General features: G+C 33.2%; 1 protein-coding gene across 1 annotated transcript in view; it reads right to left on the reverse strand.

Annotated features, from left to right (window-relative positions):
* Window positions 1–16,741, reverse strand: part of LOC110030077 (DEAD-box ATP-dependent RNA helicase 10-like) — a 34,139-nt gene that overhangs the window by 11,728 nt on the left and 5,670 nt on the right. The window contains exons 3-4 of the mRNA XM_020732631.1: window positions 14,432–14,472; window positions 10,696–10,741 (exon numbers count right to left, since the gene is read on the reverse strand). Coding sequence (XP_020588290.1) covers window positions 10,696–10,741; window positions 14,432–14,472 — 87 coding nt within the window. The remainder of the gene's footprint in view (window positions 1–10,695; window positions 10,742–14,431; window positions 14,473–16,741) is intronic.

Raw genomic sequence — 16,741 nt, forward strand, 5'->3', positions numbered from 1 at the left:
AGATATATATATATATATATATATATGTATATATATTAGAAACAATATGAACATGACTACAAGAGAAAAGTTCCTAAAGAGAATATGCAAGAATCTAGAATACCATTTGAGATATTCTTTTAACATCTGAAACTTTCTCCAACAATAATAAAACTTCAGTCTTCTCCGCTGAAAACTCGAGTAATTTTTTTCCTATAAATTTCAAAACTAGCAATAACAGAAGAAAAGTTTTTACCTACCCTTCCAATAATTCTTATGTTCCCCATAACATATGGGTGGCTGTAGAAAGAGAACATGCAGATAAGTTGTTCTATCTGAATGTATAATTCTACTTTGTACTTATTTACTAATGAGATGGCTAATCCAGACCGCCCAACACGAGCAGTTCTGTCGACGCGATGGATGTAAGCGTACATCAAATTTAAGAAAATTTTTAAGTGAGTTAAAATTAATAAGAAAATCATGCTACATTGCAGATATGTTTCTTTTCAGAATAACTTAATATCTGTTAAACCATTCAGTCCCAACAACTAAAAAAAAAGTTCATGTCATATGCTTATTAGAAACCATAACAAACAAAAGTAGCTAAAATACTTGAGAAGATTGTGAATGTAAAGAATATGCAACAGATAAACTGTTTCCTATTCAAAAAAATGAGCTGTGGACACCTTCAATTCTGTAAGATCTCACATTCCTTCACCAACACCACTGAAATTAATTTAAAAATTGCATAAAAAAAAAATATAACGGCTTTCTGGACAAAAACGACAAACGTGAGAATCAACAATAAAGAAAAAAAAGTGACTCAAACTTTGGAATGTCAAGTATTCATGAAAATTATCTAAGCCCTACATGAGATTTTGAATTCAAGATAAGGACACCATTTTGATTGCATTAACAAAGGCATTCCCCCTACATGGGGTTAGGAAGTTCAAAGAAGTCAACATTTTTCTTAAGCAGAAAGGATGCACATGTGGATAACCTTCTAAGAAGTGTATGCATCACCGCACTAGTACTAGCCTGAATTTAAAATACAAAATTTAGGAGTGGTTAGGTCCATGTAAGCACCTATATTCAATTCATTGATTAGGGCAAAGCTCAATAGCTTAATATACTCAAAATAATGGTCTTAGAATTGTTGGGAATGTCATAATTTAGGACCAAATCAAATGTAATGTCAAGTCCTCTGCTAGCAACATCAGTGCGTATAAGAATGTTGCAATCTCCAGCTTTGAATTTATTTAATGCTCCCAGTTCCTTTGTCTGCCATGAGATATCCATAAACAACAATAAAATTGGTAAGGTTGCAAAAGGAAAAAATAAATAAATAAATATGAAAAAATCAACAAGTTATTAGAGACAATAGGTGAAACATATTGTTCACTGTAACTCCAAACAAAAAAAATTGACAACACTTCGCTCATTTGACCACTGATAGGTATCGCCTTTAAGCCAAGATTCCGGAAGAGCAAAGCCAGAAGTCGTGTAGAATCACAAGTACGAGTGAAGATCATAGATGTGCTTCCAGACATCTCAATCAGAATGTAAACAAGATAGCAGTCCTAATAAAATTATGTGTCCAACCCTACAATAAAGTCAAAAAACAAAAACATAATAAATGATAGGTAAATAAGTAATGATTTGAAAAACAAAATATAACCTTATTCCGAATTGAATGCTCAATCAAACTATGACTTAAATATGTCGATTACATTTTAATTTATATAATGCAAGCAGTCCATATTTTTCTGAAAGCAATGATAATATATTTTAATTTGTCAATTCTAGACTACTAATGTTCAGTTTTTATTCAAAGCATCAAGAGTCTCTAACATCTTCAAATTTGATGGGTGTTTCTCAAATTATTCTCTTATATAAAAAATATAGAATTAAGATTAACACAAAATTATTCCAATTTATAAAATTTAAAAAATCCACACATATATTTGCTCACTAGAAAAACAAGAACTCAAGATCAAAGAAACATTGGCTTAATTAATAGAGAAGCAATTGTAAGAAGTCATGATTAATAATGTGTTTGTTTCCTACTCTTTCACCTTTTTTCTTCAAGTAGCTTTAGGGTAAAATAGATCACTATATTCCAAGATAAACTTGCAGCTCTAGGTAAGCTATGGTCAGTCTACAAGCATGTTTCACTTAGACTATTAGATTTATAATGAAAATCAAATATTTAACTGTAATTAATTGTTATTTATTGCCTATTAACTTTAAATTCCCTCATTATATATTTTCTTATTTTCTTTATTCTGTTTTTATTTCTTTGCTATTTATTTTACTCTATTTATTTCTTTCCCTTGTTATGTATATTATATTTGGGTTTAAATAGTTCTTCTATTAATAAATGTGTGTTGCAAGATCCAGGTCTCTGTCGACCTCTTTTGCAGCTGCTGGTCTCTTCAACAATTGGTGGGCATGCATATTTTCATTTCTGCCATTCCTCTGCAAGCACAAGCCGCCAAACCATCAGGTGCTTCCCGACAGTTCTCCTTTTGGTTGCTAATCAAAAGTGTAAACCGATCTCATTTGTCTTCCTCTACAAATGCAATCGTATCCATCTCCTCTGTTTTCCTCTGCAAGTGCAATTCGCCACTACAGACGTAGGGAACAACCGAATTCTTTGTATCTGTCTCCCCTGTCTAGCATAATTACAGCTGAATTCCTGCGAATACTTTTGTTGTATCCAACAGAATTCCTACAGCAGTCCAACGTCTCTGCAGGTGTCCAGATCCTGATTCATGTCATTGTATCTGCCTTTTGGTGACCCTACTTGAATTCATCAATGGCTCAGAATCATAATCAGATCTCCTTTGGCTCAATTGGAATTAAGGAGGATTCCTCCAACTCGAACCATTTTCAGAAGATGTTCTTGATTCCCCCAGAGGATCAACTCCAAATTTCACTCCCTTGCAAGCAAATGATCAGAAACCAACAGAATTTCTTAATCACAACACAAACTAAACAACAATAACTTTTTTCAATGGTCTCAAACAGTATCTTTGTTCATCAAACGCTATGAGAAATTTGGTTTTCTCATAGGTATGGTTCATGAGCCTCCAAAAACTAACCCGACATATGGACCTTGAGAAGTGAAGAACTCTATTGTCATGTTGTGGCTGAACAACTCCATGAAGACTTCAATTGGTCGTTCATATATGTTCCTCCTTTCTGTCGGTAGCCTCTTCACGGTTGTCCGTGATACCTACTTAGATGTAGGAAATTCTAGCCAACTCTATGAGATATCTAAGAAAATCCGGGAGGCAAAACAGGGGCCACGGACTGTGACCCAACACTATAATGACCATGTTGCACTATAGATGAAATGCGATAAGTACTATGACTACGCTTGGGATCTACGACCGACTTATCCATCTTCTAGAAAATTGTAGAAAATGACCGCATGTTCCATTCCTGACTGGCCTTAATAAAGAAATTGATGAAGTTAGAGGTCGTATTCTAGGTGAGGATCCTCTTCTTTCCGCTCGTGCTGCTGTCACTGAGATTCGTCAGGACGAAAGTAAGAGACTTGTTATACTGGGCACTTCTACACCTTCAACGGAGTCATCCTCCTTGATCTCAAATAGTGTTAAGCCCTCGTACATATGCCAACATAAAGAAATCGTCCACTTGTGTTTACTGTCACAAACCCAATTACACTCGGGAGAAGTGTTGGAAACTCTATGGTAAGCCAGCATACAAACTTTCGGACAAATCCTCTGTTGCCAAGGAACTCGCGACAACGGCTGAACAAGACACGGCTTAACCGACTCCTACCGGGAACATACTGGAATCGTCCGAATCATTGAAAAACTAGATGGAGCAATTGATAAAGCTTCTTTGGAGTCAATCAAGTTTCTTCAAGTTCGTCATCCTCCCACGTCTGAAGAGGTACAATTTCTAAAGCTCTCATAGTTTATTCCTCCTCTAGTTCGTGAATTATTGATTCAAGAGGCACGAATCACATGACTGGATGTTCACAAGCTTTCTTGACTTACTATACTTGCTCTGGAAAGGATACGCCTTGATTTCAAATAGTGTTAAGCCCTCGTACATGTCACCGCAAAACGGTCACCCACTTGTGATTACTGTCACAAACCCAACCACAGTCGGGACAAGTGTTGGAAACTTTACAGTAAGCTGACATACAAACTTTCGGCCAAATCCTCTGTTGCCAAGGAACTCACGACGACGACTGAATAGGACACGGCTTAACCGACTCCTACCGGGAACATATCGGAATCGTCTGAATCACTGAAAAACCAAATGGAGCAATTGATAAAGGTTCTTGGAGCCAATCAAGTTTCTTCAAGTCCGTTGACCTCCCACGTCTGACAAGGTACTATTTCTAAAGCTCTCATAGTTTATTCCTCCTCTAGTTAGTGGATTATTGATTCATGAGCCACGGATCACACGACTAGATGTTCACAAGCTTTCTCGACTTACTATCCTTGCTATGAAAAGAATACAATCATATTTGTCAATGGTTCTAGTAGTTCCATTACTGGTAAATGATCGATTGTGCTAACAACCAATCTAACTTTGAAGCCTGTTTTACATCTTCCCCAGTTGCAATGTAACTTGTTATCTATCCACAAGTTGGCGAATGATGTTGATTGTGTTACTAACTTCTCTTCTGATGATTGTGTTTTTCAGGACCATCATTCAAGGAGGACGATTGGAACTGCTAAGAAGGTAGCTGAACTATAATACTTCCAAGAGGAGCATGACAAATACTGACACACTTCTCAAGAGTCGTAGCTTATCTCGATTCATAGAATGTCTCGTTATGTTATTGCACTATCGTTTAGGTCATCCTAGCTTCCAATATTTAAAAAAAATGGTATCATTTGATGTTTTCTAATAAAACCACTAACTTCAATTGTAAGACATATCAATTAGTCAAACATCATCGAGTTCATTGTCCATCCCATACTTACACTTCTTCCGCTCCTTTCTCCCTCATTCACAGTAACCTATGGGGCTCTTCTCGCACTGCCCGCTACACCAAAAAAAGTTGGTTCCAAATTTTGGTTGATGATCATGGGTACATTTTAAAAGACAAATCAGAAGTTGTTGTCACCTTCCAAAACTTCAACAACTTTGTTTTAACCCAATTCAAAACTCGCATTCAGGTCATTCAAACCGACAATGATCGTGAATTTTACAACTCTATTTTGGGTGAATTCTTAGTGAATAAAGGTATCCTCCATCATAGCTCATGTATGGACTTTCAAGAAAATGGGGTAGTTGAACGTTGTTCGCTCCATTATATTTCAATATAGTCCCAAAACGTTTTTAAATGATGTCATTCTCACTGCATTATCACATAAATAAAGTCTCATTATATTTCAATCTAATGTCCTGAAACATTTTGAAATGATGTCATTCTCACTATAACATATCTCATAAATAAAGTCTCATCTAAATTTCAGAAGTTTTGAACCCCCTTAGCCTTCTTGATGTCATATTTGCCTGTTAATCGAATTTTCTCTACATTAGACACCAAGATTTTTGGGTTCACTACATTTGTTTGGAACACTATCCTCAATCGGAGCAAGCTTAATCCCAGATCCATAAAGTGTATCTTCCTTGGGTACTCCGCCACTCGAAAGCGGTACGATGTCTTGATCCTACCACTAACAAAATCTATGTGAATGCTAATATCTCCTTTTTTGAAAGTGATGCCTATTTTCCTAGCTCGGTTCCAAGTGAGGAGCTTGTACTCTTAGACAAAAGTAACATTATTACCATCATAAATTATTCTTTTAAACTCCCTACGAGCCACCTTATATTTTTCTCAATTTTCTAAGCTTTTACATTTACCAATTTTTATGGCACAACTTCTCATATTTTATCTTCCATTGCACAATAATAATTCAATACCAACAATTTTTATTTATAATTTTTTTTTCTTTCGATTCTCGAGTATATATTTTATCACTTGTTTAATAGTGTTAGTTACTTTATCCCACATAAAATTAGCTTCTTTATGAACATCCAAAATCTTGAAGTTTATTCATAAAAAAAATTTATTTATGCCTTTTAAGTGTCTCATCTAATTATATGATCATATTTCACTATATTTTTTATCTTCCAACTCATCTTAAAATCCAGAACTACTGATTGATGTTGAGTACTTAAATTTTCACTAGGAATAACCTTACAATCTTCACATTCCCTACAATGTCTTTTTCTCATTAGAAAATAATCAAGTAATGTTTTATTCTCGATTCTTATAAGTAATAATATGCTAATCTCTTTTCTTAAATAAGATATTAGCGATAACAAAATCATAAGTGTATATAATCTAATTCTACTTTTTTCATTAATCACTCCAAAACTGTAGCTACCATGAATGTTTCTAAAATCATGGACCACTCTACCAACATGCCTATTTAAATCTTCTCCAATAAAAATTCCTTCTTTAAGAAATATCATTTTAATTAATTCTTCTAGATCATTTCAACCTTTTTTCTTTTGAAATTATATTTAAACCTATTTAAGGAGCATAAGCACTTATAATATTAAAAATTTAGTATAAACAATAATCCTTAGAGCTATAATTCTATCTTCAATTCTATTAATTTTTACAATATTATATTTCAAACTCTTTTCTAGTTTCACTATATATTAGTTTCTAGTTACACCTACACTATATCTAGTTTCACTCTTGCCTGAATACTAAAGTTTAAAACCTAAGCTATCAATCTCCTTAGACTTTTCTCCAACCAATTTAGTTTCTTGAATGCATGAGATATTTATCTTCCTATGAACCATGATATCTAATAATTTCATTAATTTATATGTGAGAGTACATATATTCCAAGATCTTATCATATATTAATATTAGTTTTATGAACTAACTTCTTTGCCCGCTTTCGTCTATAATGTGTGAACCCTTATTTATTAGACGCTACACATGGGCACAAATGTTGCGGCCATTGCACACTTTTCACTGTATTCAGGTCATACAGTGTGTTGCATTCAGAGGACACCCTAGCATTTACATAATGATTTAAAAGAAATAATTTTGATCTCATTCATCTATAATTGTTAGTAATAAGGTGCTGGAATATAACGCTTTCAGCTAAAAGTTATATAAACTTCAAAAGCCTTGAAATTTTGTAATATGGGCTACCAACATTACAGTTTTAATAGAGAAGAGAGAAAAATAATTGAATTCAATAATTTTTCAATATGGGCTACCAACATTAAAGTTTTAATAGAGAAGAGAGAAAAATAGTAAGAGAGAGAGCTAGAAATGAACGTGCTTTAAATGAGCTCTACCTTCATTTTATCGTCATATGAATAAAAAGAATTGAATTCAAAAGAATGCAATGGTATTCTCACAAATCTTCAATATTACTTGAGTGAAAAATGTCAATATATATTGTTAATTTGCATTTCAAAATCAATACTTTTACTACTAGTTTATATAATATTAAAAAAATAATTGTTTTCATAGATCAATATAATCCTACAATAGTTCTTTTTTATAAAATGGTGATATCAAAGAGCACAACTATAAGTTAGTAATCATATATTAGGAAGAATTGGTCTTTTATTTCAGTTCATATTAGATTGACATTGCAAGTTGGACTTATATTTTAAATATTTTTTTCAAGTACAGAATATATAGGACTTGATGATAACCCAACTGAAGTGTAGAAATATATAGGAGATTTGGGAGTTTCTTGGCTTACTAAACTCTTTAATATTATTTTAAATGCTAAAAAGAAGCCTAAAGAAGAGTATTTTGATTCTCAGTTTTAAGAATAAAGGGGATGCACATGAGTGTGCAAATTATAGAGGAATTAAGTTGATGTGCCATACTTTAAAATTATGAGAAATTGAACATAGGATAAGATGTATTACAAAGATTTCTCGTAATCAATTTAGATTTATATAGGGCGGGTCTACCATGGTAGTTATACATTTATTGGAGGTTTGATGGAGAAATTCAAAGAGAATGAGGATCGACATTTGATTTTTATTGCTTTAGAAAAAGCATATGATAATGTTTCAATAGATATCCTTTAGAGTTTTATAGAAGAAAGGTGTTGATATGACTTAGGCACTGTTTGGGGCCGCGTATTTCACACGGTGCGGCCCCAAACCGCGAAGCTGAGAAAAAAAAATTTCATTTGCATGCTGCGTTCGTGGTCGTCGGTTGCTAAAATAGGCGGAACGCGGGCCGCAGGATCGACCACGCTGCCCCGTGTTCGCGATCGGCTTTGACCTCTTTGCTCCGTGCTCCCTCGCAAAGCCCTCAAATCCGGCATGCCCCTCGAAGCCTGCACTCGCTCGACACCGACCCGCCCGCTGCTCGATTTGGGGACGCGATGTAGAAGAAGCTTACGACACAGAAAAGAATGTTTGATGGGAGAGAACCAACGATCAAGCTATTTGGGAGGAAGATATCGCTGATGGAAGAAGGTGGCGTAGTCGACTCGGAGGAGGAGAAGGTGAAGTTCGAAGGCTATGGGTTTCAGTGAAACCAGTAGAAGGGGAAGGACATAGGCGAGGGCTTCGGCCAGAAAAAGGGAAGTGACGGGGGATGCAAGTGAGGGCTTTTTATTGTGATATTATTTTAACTTTATTTAAGTTAAATCTTATTAATTTAAATCTTATTAAATCTTATTAATTTAATTGATTTTAAACTAACAATTAATTAATAGATTATCAGATTAATTATAATTAGATAAATTTAAAAATATTTATTTAATAGTGAATTAATAAAAAGAATATATATAAAACTTTCAATTTTTAGTAGAAGAAGGTTTACATGCATATCAGTGAAAACTCCTGCTATTATATATTTAACATCTAAAAATATAATATTACCACTATAGCACGCTGAAATTGTTGTTAAATGTGTATACCGCTTCGGCACTGTCCTCCATGATGTTCGTTCCATCCCTTGACGAAAAGCTAGAAAAAACTTCCTAGGACTTCCTCTGGTTGAAATCTTCTAAACTATCAAATATGTGATGTTCACAGTTCTGTATTAAACAACTTTACTAAACAGGGGCAGAATGATCATTTTTTTCAGAAACAGCTGCCCCACAACTGTTTTCATACAGCCGCAACAAACAAACAATCAGCTTCCCTGCAGCAGCTTTCTGAGGCAACGCAGCTGCAGCTAAAAAGTTGAGAAGTGCAACCGCACCAAACAGACCCGTATATTCAACTCATTAAAGATATGTATACTACAGTTGTTAATTGTGTTCGAACAAAAGAAGGATTGGCCAAATATTTTCTTATTTCAGTTAGATTACATCAGGGATCGATTTTAAGCCCATATCTTTTTGCTTTAGTTTTAGATGTTCTTACTGGACATTTACAGGAAGATGTACCTTGGTGTATGCTTTTCCCTGATGATATCCTTCTCCCTGATGGTATGCTTTTCCCTGATGATATCCTTCTCATGGATAAGACTAGAGAAAAAGCTCAGAAAAAACTTGAATTATGGAGATTTACATTAGAGTTTAAGGCTTTCGTTTGAGTAGATCTAAAACTGAATACGTAGAATGTAATTTTAGTAGTAGTAGACCTAGTGGCAAAGTTGTAATTATTGATGATAATCATTAAAATGTGTGAACATTTTAGATATCTCTGGTGTATTGTTCAAAGTGATGGTGATATAGTTGGGGAAGTTATTAGTAGAATTCAAGTTGGTTGATTGAAGTGGAGGAAAGCTTCGGGCCTATTGTGTGATAGAAAAGTACCGCTTAGACTGAAAGAAAAATTTTATAGAAATTTTATAAGATGGTGCTGAGACACTCAATACTTTATGGCGTTGAATGTTGGTCTTTAAAAGAGAAGCATAAAACTAAGTTAAGTGTTGCCGAGATGAGAATGCTTAGGTGGATGACTGGCTTTACACTGGCTTTAATGACTGGCTTTACAGTTAGAGACAAAATGTGAAATTAATATAAGGTTGGTGTAGATCCAGTAGCGGACAAAAGTAGAGTGAATCGTCTTAAATGGTTTGATCACATTAAACGTCGACCATCTGATGATCTGATTAAGAGAATAGATGATTTAAATTCGACTTATGTTAAGAAAGACAGAGGTAGATCTAGAAATACTTGAGCATATTGTATAAAAAATGATCTTAATTTAATAGAATTAAATAAAAATATGACACTCAATAGGACGTAATGGAGAAAAAGGATTCATGCAGCCGAGCCCGCCAAGTGGGATAAAGGTTTGTTGTTGTTGTTGTTGTTATTATAGTACAAAATATTTAAATAATCACATTACATCCAAAATAAATGTGGAAAGGAAAAAAAATGAAGAGATGAAAATATCCAGGATATGCATGATGGAGGGATCCATATTATAAATAAATGTGGAAAGGAAAAAAAATTCCAATGGAAATAGAGTCAATTCAAAGATTAAGAAAAAATCTATATCAATTATACTGGTTGTAATATTTTTAATCCATATCAGGCAGCTTGATATACTCTATTTCCAGATAAAATAATTCTCATAAATCGTACAAGTTTAAAGGCAAAAAGAAAATTTAAAAAAACAAAGGAAATACTTGAGAAGTAAATAGATTATTTTTTCAGTATATAGCTTTATCGAATTTGCATTAATAATTAGTCTACAAGTATGAGTTAAATGTCATAGGTTTGAATATCTTCTATATAAAACAGATAAGGCTAACACCTTTTGTATTTGAAAGATGATCAAACAAACGTCCAGGAGTCGATATCTGCATCAGTGATAAAAAACAATAAAAAATGTTAAAAACTGAATTTAAATGAAACAAAGATAGAGCTAACTTTTGCAGAAGCAAAGAGAACCATTAAACCAACACAGTTAGCAAATTCACATCGAAAAGTATACAAGTTTTGCTTCAGCTAAATATTACAATACTCTACAAATAACATGTTTTCAGCTACGGCCATTAAGATAGCAATATGAAAAATGCAACTTTTAAGGTAGCAGGGAGTTGTAGATAAGAAATAAATGTATAATTAAATCGCAATGATAATCAATAAAATTCAAGCACCAAGAGAATTGGCTTATGAGAATTGAGAAGAATTTTCTGTAAAAGAAAGATGAAAATATCCAGGATATGCATGATGGAGAGATCTATATTATAAATATATGTGGAAAGGAAAAACAATTCCAGTAGAAAAAGAGTCAATTCAAAGATTAAGAATAAATCTATATCAATTATACTGGTTGTGATATTCTTAATCCATATCAGGCATCTTCACATATTCTATTTCCAGATAAAATAATTCTCATAAATCGTACAATATTAAAGGCAAAATGGAAATTTTAAAAAACAGAGGAAATAATTAAAAAAGTAAATGGGCTCAGAATTAGTAAAATAGATTATTTTTTCAGTATATAGCTTTATCGAATTTGCATTAATAATTAGTCTGCAAGTATAAAACTTATATCTTAAATGTCATAGGACTGAATATCATGGGTTCAATATTCAAGATGATGTGGGTACAAAAGAGGATAGAAGTGGGTTCAATATTCAATTATACTGGTTGTGATATTCTTAATCCATACCAGGCATCTTGACATATTCTATTTCCAGATAAAATAATCCTCATAAATCGTACAATATTAAAGGCAAAATGAAAATTTTAAAAAACAGAGGAAATAATCAACAAAGTAAATGGGCTCAGAATTTGTAAAATGGATAAATTTTTTCAGTATATAGCTTTATCGAATTTGCATTAATAATTAGTCTGCAAGTATAAAACTTATATGTTAAATGTCATAGGACTGAATATGATGGGTTCATTATTCAAGATGATGCGGGTACAAAAGAGGATAGAAGTAATCAAAAAATTGTTGGGAGATTAAAATGGAGAGTTGCCTCTATGGTGTCAAATTAAAAAACAATATACGAAGGTTTCAAAGAAAAATTCATAAATTAGAAAAGATTAATGAACAAGCTAAGAGTATCAAAGATAGGAATATTAAAATATGTTTTCCATAAAGCTACAAAGGTGGGAATGACACTAATGTCGATAAGAATAAAGCGAACTCAATGCTTCAAATGACACGAAAAACAACGATAACAAAAAAGCAATGCTTCAAATAGATTATTTTTTCAATATATAACGTTATCGAGTTTGCATTAATAAATAGACTGCAAGTATAAAACTTATATGTTAAATGTCTAACATCTACACTTTCAATTTCTATTAGTCTGCAAGTATTAGAAAATAGTCAGAGAAAATTTTCCAAATTTCAAAATTCCCAAATTCAGCTCCAACAAATCAAATCGGAGAAACTCCCAAAGCCGTAAAAAAATTCAGCTTCAAGAAAACTATAAAAAAAAAACTTCCAAAGCCTTAAAAAAAATTCAGCTCCTCATTTTAACTAAGTATCAGATTAAAACTTTCATATTTCAGGTAGTATATACATATCCAAAGTAAGGAAATGAATAGAATGCCAACATTAATATCCAAGATAACTTTTAGCATACTTAAAATATATTATTTTTTTTCAAATCCATTTTTCCTAACAAGCAGGGAGAAGAAGAGAAAACTTTTACTCAGTTATGTATACTTATGTAATCAATATTTTATCCTCGATAGGTCTGGCATATGCTACAGAACACATTGAAGTTTTAGTTGTTATATATGTAAATACATATAAATTGAGTGGTATGTATGTACACATCCTCATAAATTGCCGCAAGGGCTAAAGTAATTAGAACTGAGATATTTACATATGTATCACTCAATTCCTATACATTTACATGCCTAACATCTACACTTTCAAATTCTTCTTACATACATGCCACCACACATATTTTTAAGCCAAGGAAGAACAATAAAGGAGGGTAAAAACAATAATATATGCATCTAAACTTCTCTATTACTGTAATGGCTAAAATGCAGGATAACCATGACTTGTAATAGTTTATCCAAGCATTTTCAAGGAGACTGAAATATTTCAACAAATTCTGAATAAGTTCCTTGTAATATTCCATTAGTAGGATGTAAGCATCAATAATATGATTCGCATAGTAATATCAAGCTTTTCTTTTTAATTTCAACAGTAGTCAAGAAAATATTTCAATAAGCATGCTATTAACAGGAACTCATTTCTTCTTCATAGAAAGAACCAGTGGAAGGTATATTCCAATAATTCACAAGAAGATAAAGTAAAGAACTATGAACCCTTCAATTTATAATAAAGAATCTCATCTCTAATTTTGATTACCAAAAAAAAAGTAAAAGAACTTCAGCATGAAATCGAACATCATATTAGACAACTAAAGAAGAGAGGAAAGAGAGAAGTCCTTACTTTCAGAACATATTGATCTCAGAAGAAGTTACAGACCGAAAAAAAAAATTCAAATCGATGAAGAAGTTGCCAGCTCAACGGTATTGAAAAATAACATTATATACTCACATTAAAATATTTGAACCTCTGTCTATGTTTAGATTATCACTTACTAACGAGGATTCAACGCAATAAGGGTGATCATCGTCGTATAAACATTGAATTCCTTCCCTTTTATAGTGCCGAAACCAAATATTACCAAGAAAAACACAGCGGAAATTAAGAAATGTGTAGAAGCATTTCCAACATGATTCATTAAGTTCGATTTTATGAATTAATTTACTTCTATGTTTCGTCACACTAGAGAGATTGAACCATGATCTAACATTTTACCAAAAAGAAGTAAACATAAAGGAATTATTACAATCAATCAAGATCTACAAGGTGAATGAAGATTTTTTATCAACCCTTCTTAGTATACATATATAGATTTGAATAATAAAACAATGAAGAGATCTTTCACTTCCAAATATTTATTAAATCAAGAACTTTAGAAAGTCAAGAAAGAGAAGAAATCTTGAGACGGGGATTCAAAGAGGGACAATATTTCCATAAACTTAGATGTGAAAGGGATCTATCTATCCCAAGTATAACATAACAAATAAAACGTCTCGTGAATTTTTATGAAATAAAACTCACATATCCATTGACGTTAAATCAAATCGGGTATAATAAATCCTTGCTTATAATAATCCAACTTTCAACCACTAAGAGTACGATAATCCAGTATACATGCCACTTACTCATTATAATATCACCCTCTTTCTTTTATAAAATGATCAGACCGAAAAGACAAGATGAACAATCTGATTCATATTTCAACCAAATCCGTCATCGCATAATTTGAATCTATCATACCCAACAAAGTGCAGTGAAATTTTAAGAATAACAAGTGAAAAAAAGAAAATCAAATTCCCCCAATATCAAAGAAACTTAGCTGGGAAATATCTTTTCCCAATTCATGAATACCAAGACAGATGTAATGAAAATCTTTATAATTAGGTTAAAGTAGAAGAGAAAAGAACTTGCTCAAATGAAATATTTCATTAGTCAGAGAAGAAAAGAGAGGCAACTTTACCTCCAAATGCCAGTTAAAGCAAGAATTAAATAAATCGAAATCTTTAAGACAGGGATTCAGAGGGAAGTGAACTCTCGTCAAAACAACAACCCTTCAACCGCTCCCCTCGGGGGTATTTATAGCCGGAGAGGAAGACCGGCAGGTGAGGGGAACGCCGCGATGGGCAAGAAATCGATCAAAATAAACAAGAAGGACCTCATGCACTTGGGCGGGAAAATCGGTTACAAAACATGTTACCGGGAGTTATCACCGACAGCAAGGCTAAGGAAGAAGAAGAGTGACCGGAGAACCCGCTAAGGAAGGTTCGAGAACGAGGGTTTCGGACCCCGCAAGCGGAATCGGCCGTGAGTTATATTTTATTATCATTTTTTTTTAGAAATTCCTTTTTTTTAATATATATATATATATAGACACCTACCCTCCTTTTGTATTTATTTGTGGACAATTCAATCTTGATTTGAAACCCTATCAACATATATGTCGTTCTCGGCTAAGATCGACGTCTCGGACAAACCGGCACGGTCCGTTTTGTCATTCAGAGTCGTCCGAACAAGTTCGTCGATGATCGTATCAATTTAAATCTGATTTGCACCACGTGGCAAATGAAGTTATTTTGGTCCGATCAGAGTCGTTTATCGAGCAAATTGTTGACCGCTCCTTCCCTAAGCAACAACCAAAGTCAAGCATGTTGCTCGCAGTAGCAAGTCAATCGTCGCACATCGTGGGGTCCCCTTATGACTTTCAAATTCCTATAGGAACTCAACATGAGCTTCAAGGCGTCGACTTTAATCAACTCAATTGGATGCTAAGGATTTAGAATCGTTCATATGAAACTTCAAGGAGCGAAGAAATGACTTGAATTTTTAAATATGTAGGTCCTATTACAGTCCTCTATGAGAGTCAAAGTAGCAAAATCATAGGGCTAGATTATAGGCTCTAAGGAGAGGGGAAAGAAAGACCTCAATATTGAGGTCAACAGTCTCTTATTTTCCTACCAGGATTCCATGATGGTTTACTTGGTGAAGGAACTGATGAATTGTTGCGCAAAGCTGGGAGGAAAAATGGTAAGCCAACTATTATTATTCCTAAAGAAGTGACTTTGAAGCTTGTTGAACCACAAAAATTCACATTGATTGGTAAATTCCGAATGAATCACCCTAAAATAGAGACAATGAGAAGGTATTATGCGGGTTTGAAATTATTGGGAAGTTGGAAGGTAGGACTGTTTGATGGGAGAAATATCATAACACAATTAGAAAGAAATAACTATTCAAGGATTTTTTCCAGGAAAGTTTTCCATATTAAAAATTTATATATGAAGATCTTAAAGTGGTCTACAGACTTTGATCCCAATTCAGAACCTCCTATTGTGTCGATTTGGTTTAAATTCGAAAGTTTAAAGTTGCGTTCGTTCAACCAAAAAATCCTTTTTTTCAAATGTTACAAATTTTAGGAGACCTATGAAATTGGACTACTCCACTTATTATCTAAGTAGGTCATCTGACCCGACACGCAATTACGGAGTTATTTAAATTCCAAAATATGCCAAAAAACTTGACCCAATTTATCTTAGCGGCTAGTTTGCAAAATAGATATGTTATAGAGTTTAAAATTTTGTTTGATTGTTTACACACTAAGGCTATTACGCAAGTATACATATCATTTCAAGTAATATATTTTTTTCTTTAAAACCCCAATATCGACCACATAGGGAAGACAGAACTTTTTATACTTGACTTAGAAAAACTTCTACTTAAACTGTGAACATAATACTTAGAAAAATAATGTCGAAGTGTTTGTAAAAGATTTAAAGCTAATATTAACGAATTCTATCTTAAGACTAAAATGTAAATGTAGTTTTTCTAAACTAATTTTATGTAAAGGTGTTTGAATTATGTTAAAGATCTTTTCTCTTGCAAAGAGATCATAATCAGTGTAAGAATCAACTGTTTAAAAGTCAAATGTAGTTTTGTGTCAAATAGGAGCATACATATTTTTTCCCCTCTTCTGAGTGCATAAAAAATGTTGGCTAACCTATAGTTAAGTTCCTAAATCTTTGGTTATGTTGGGTAGGTTCTAGCCTGTCAATTTCAGAATACCCACTAAATCCATGTCGGCCCTATTTTGATTTGGGAGTTGCCCGTAAGAAGCTGTCGGTCACCGGAATCGAAATTTCGTTGCCCGCTTCAGAAGGACGTTTAAGTTTAGAGAAATATGAAATCAAACTGACCTCATATTTTTTATAGTTTAAATAAAAGAGCACTATACCTCAAATCTTGTATATATCCCAAAGGATAAACACAAGACTTG

The sequence above is a fragment of the Phalaenopsis equestris genome, unplaced genomic scaffold (genome assembly GCF_001263595.1).
Source record: "Phalaenopsis equestris unplaced genomic scaffold, ASM126359v1 Scaffold000650, whole genome shotgun sequence".
Classification (NCBI taxonomy): domain Eukaryota; kingdom Viridiplantae; phylum Streptophyta; class Magnoliopsida; order Asparagales; family Orchidaceae; genus Phalaenopsis; species Phalaenopsis equestris.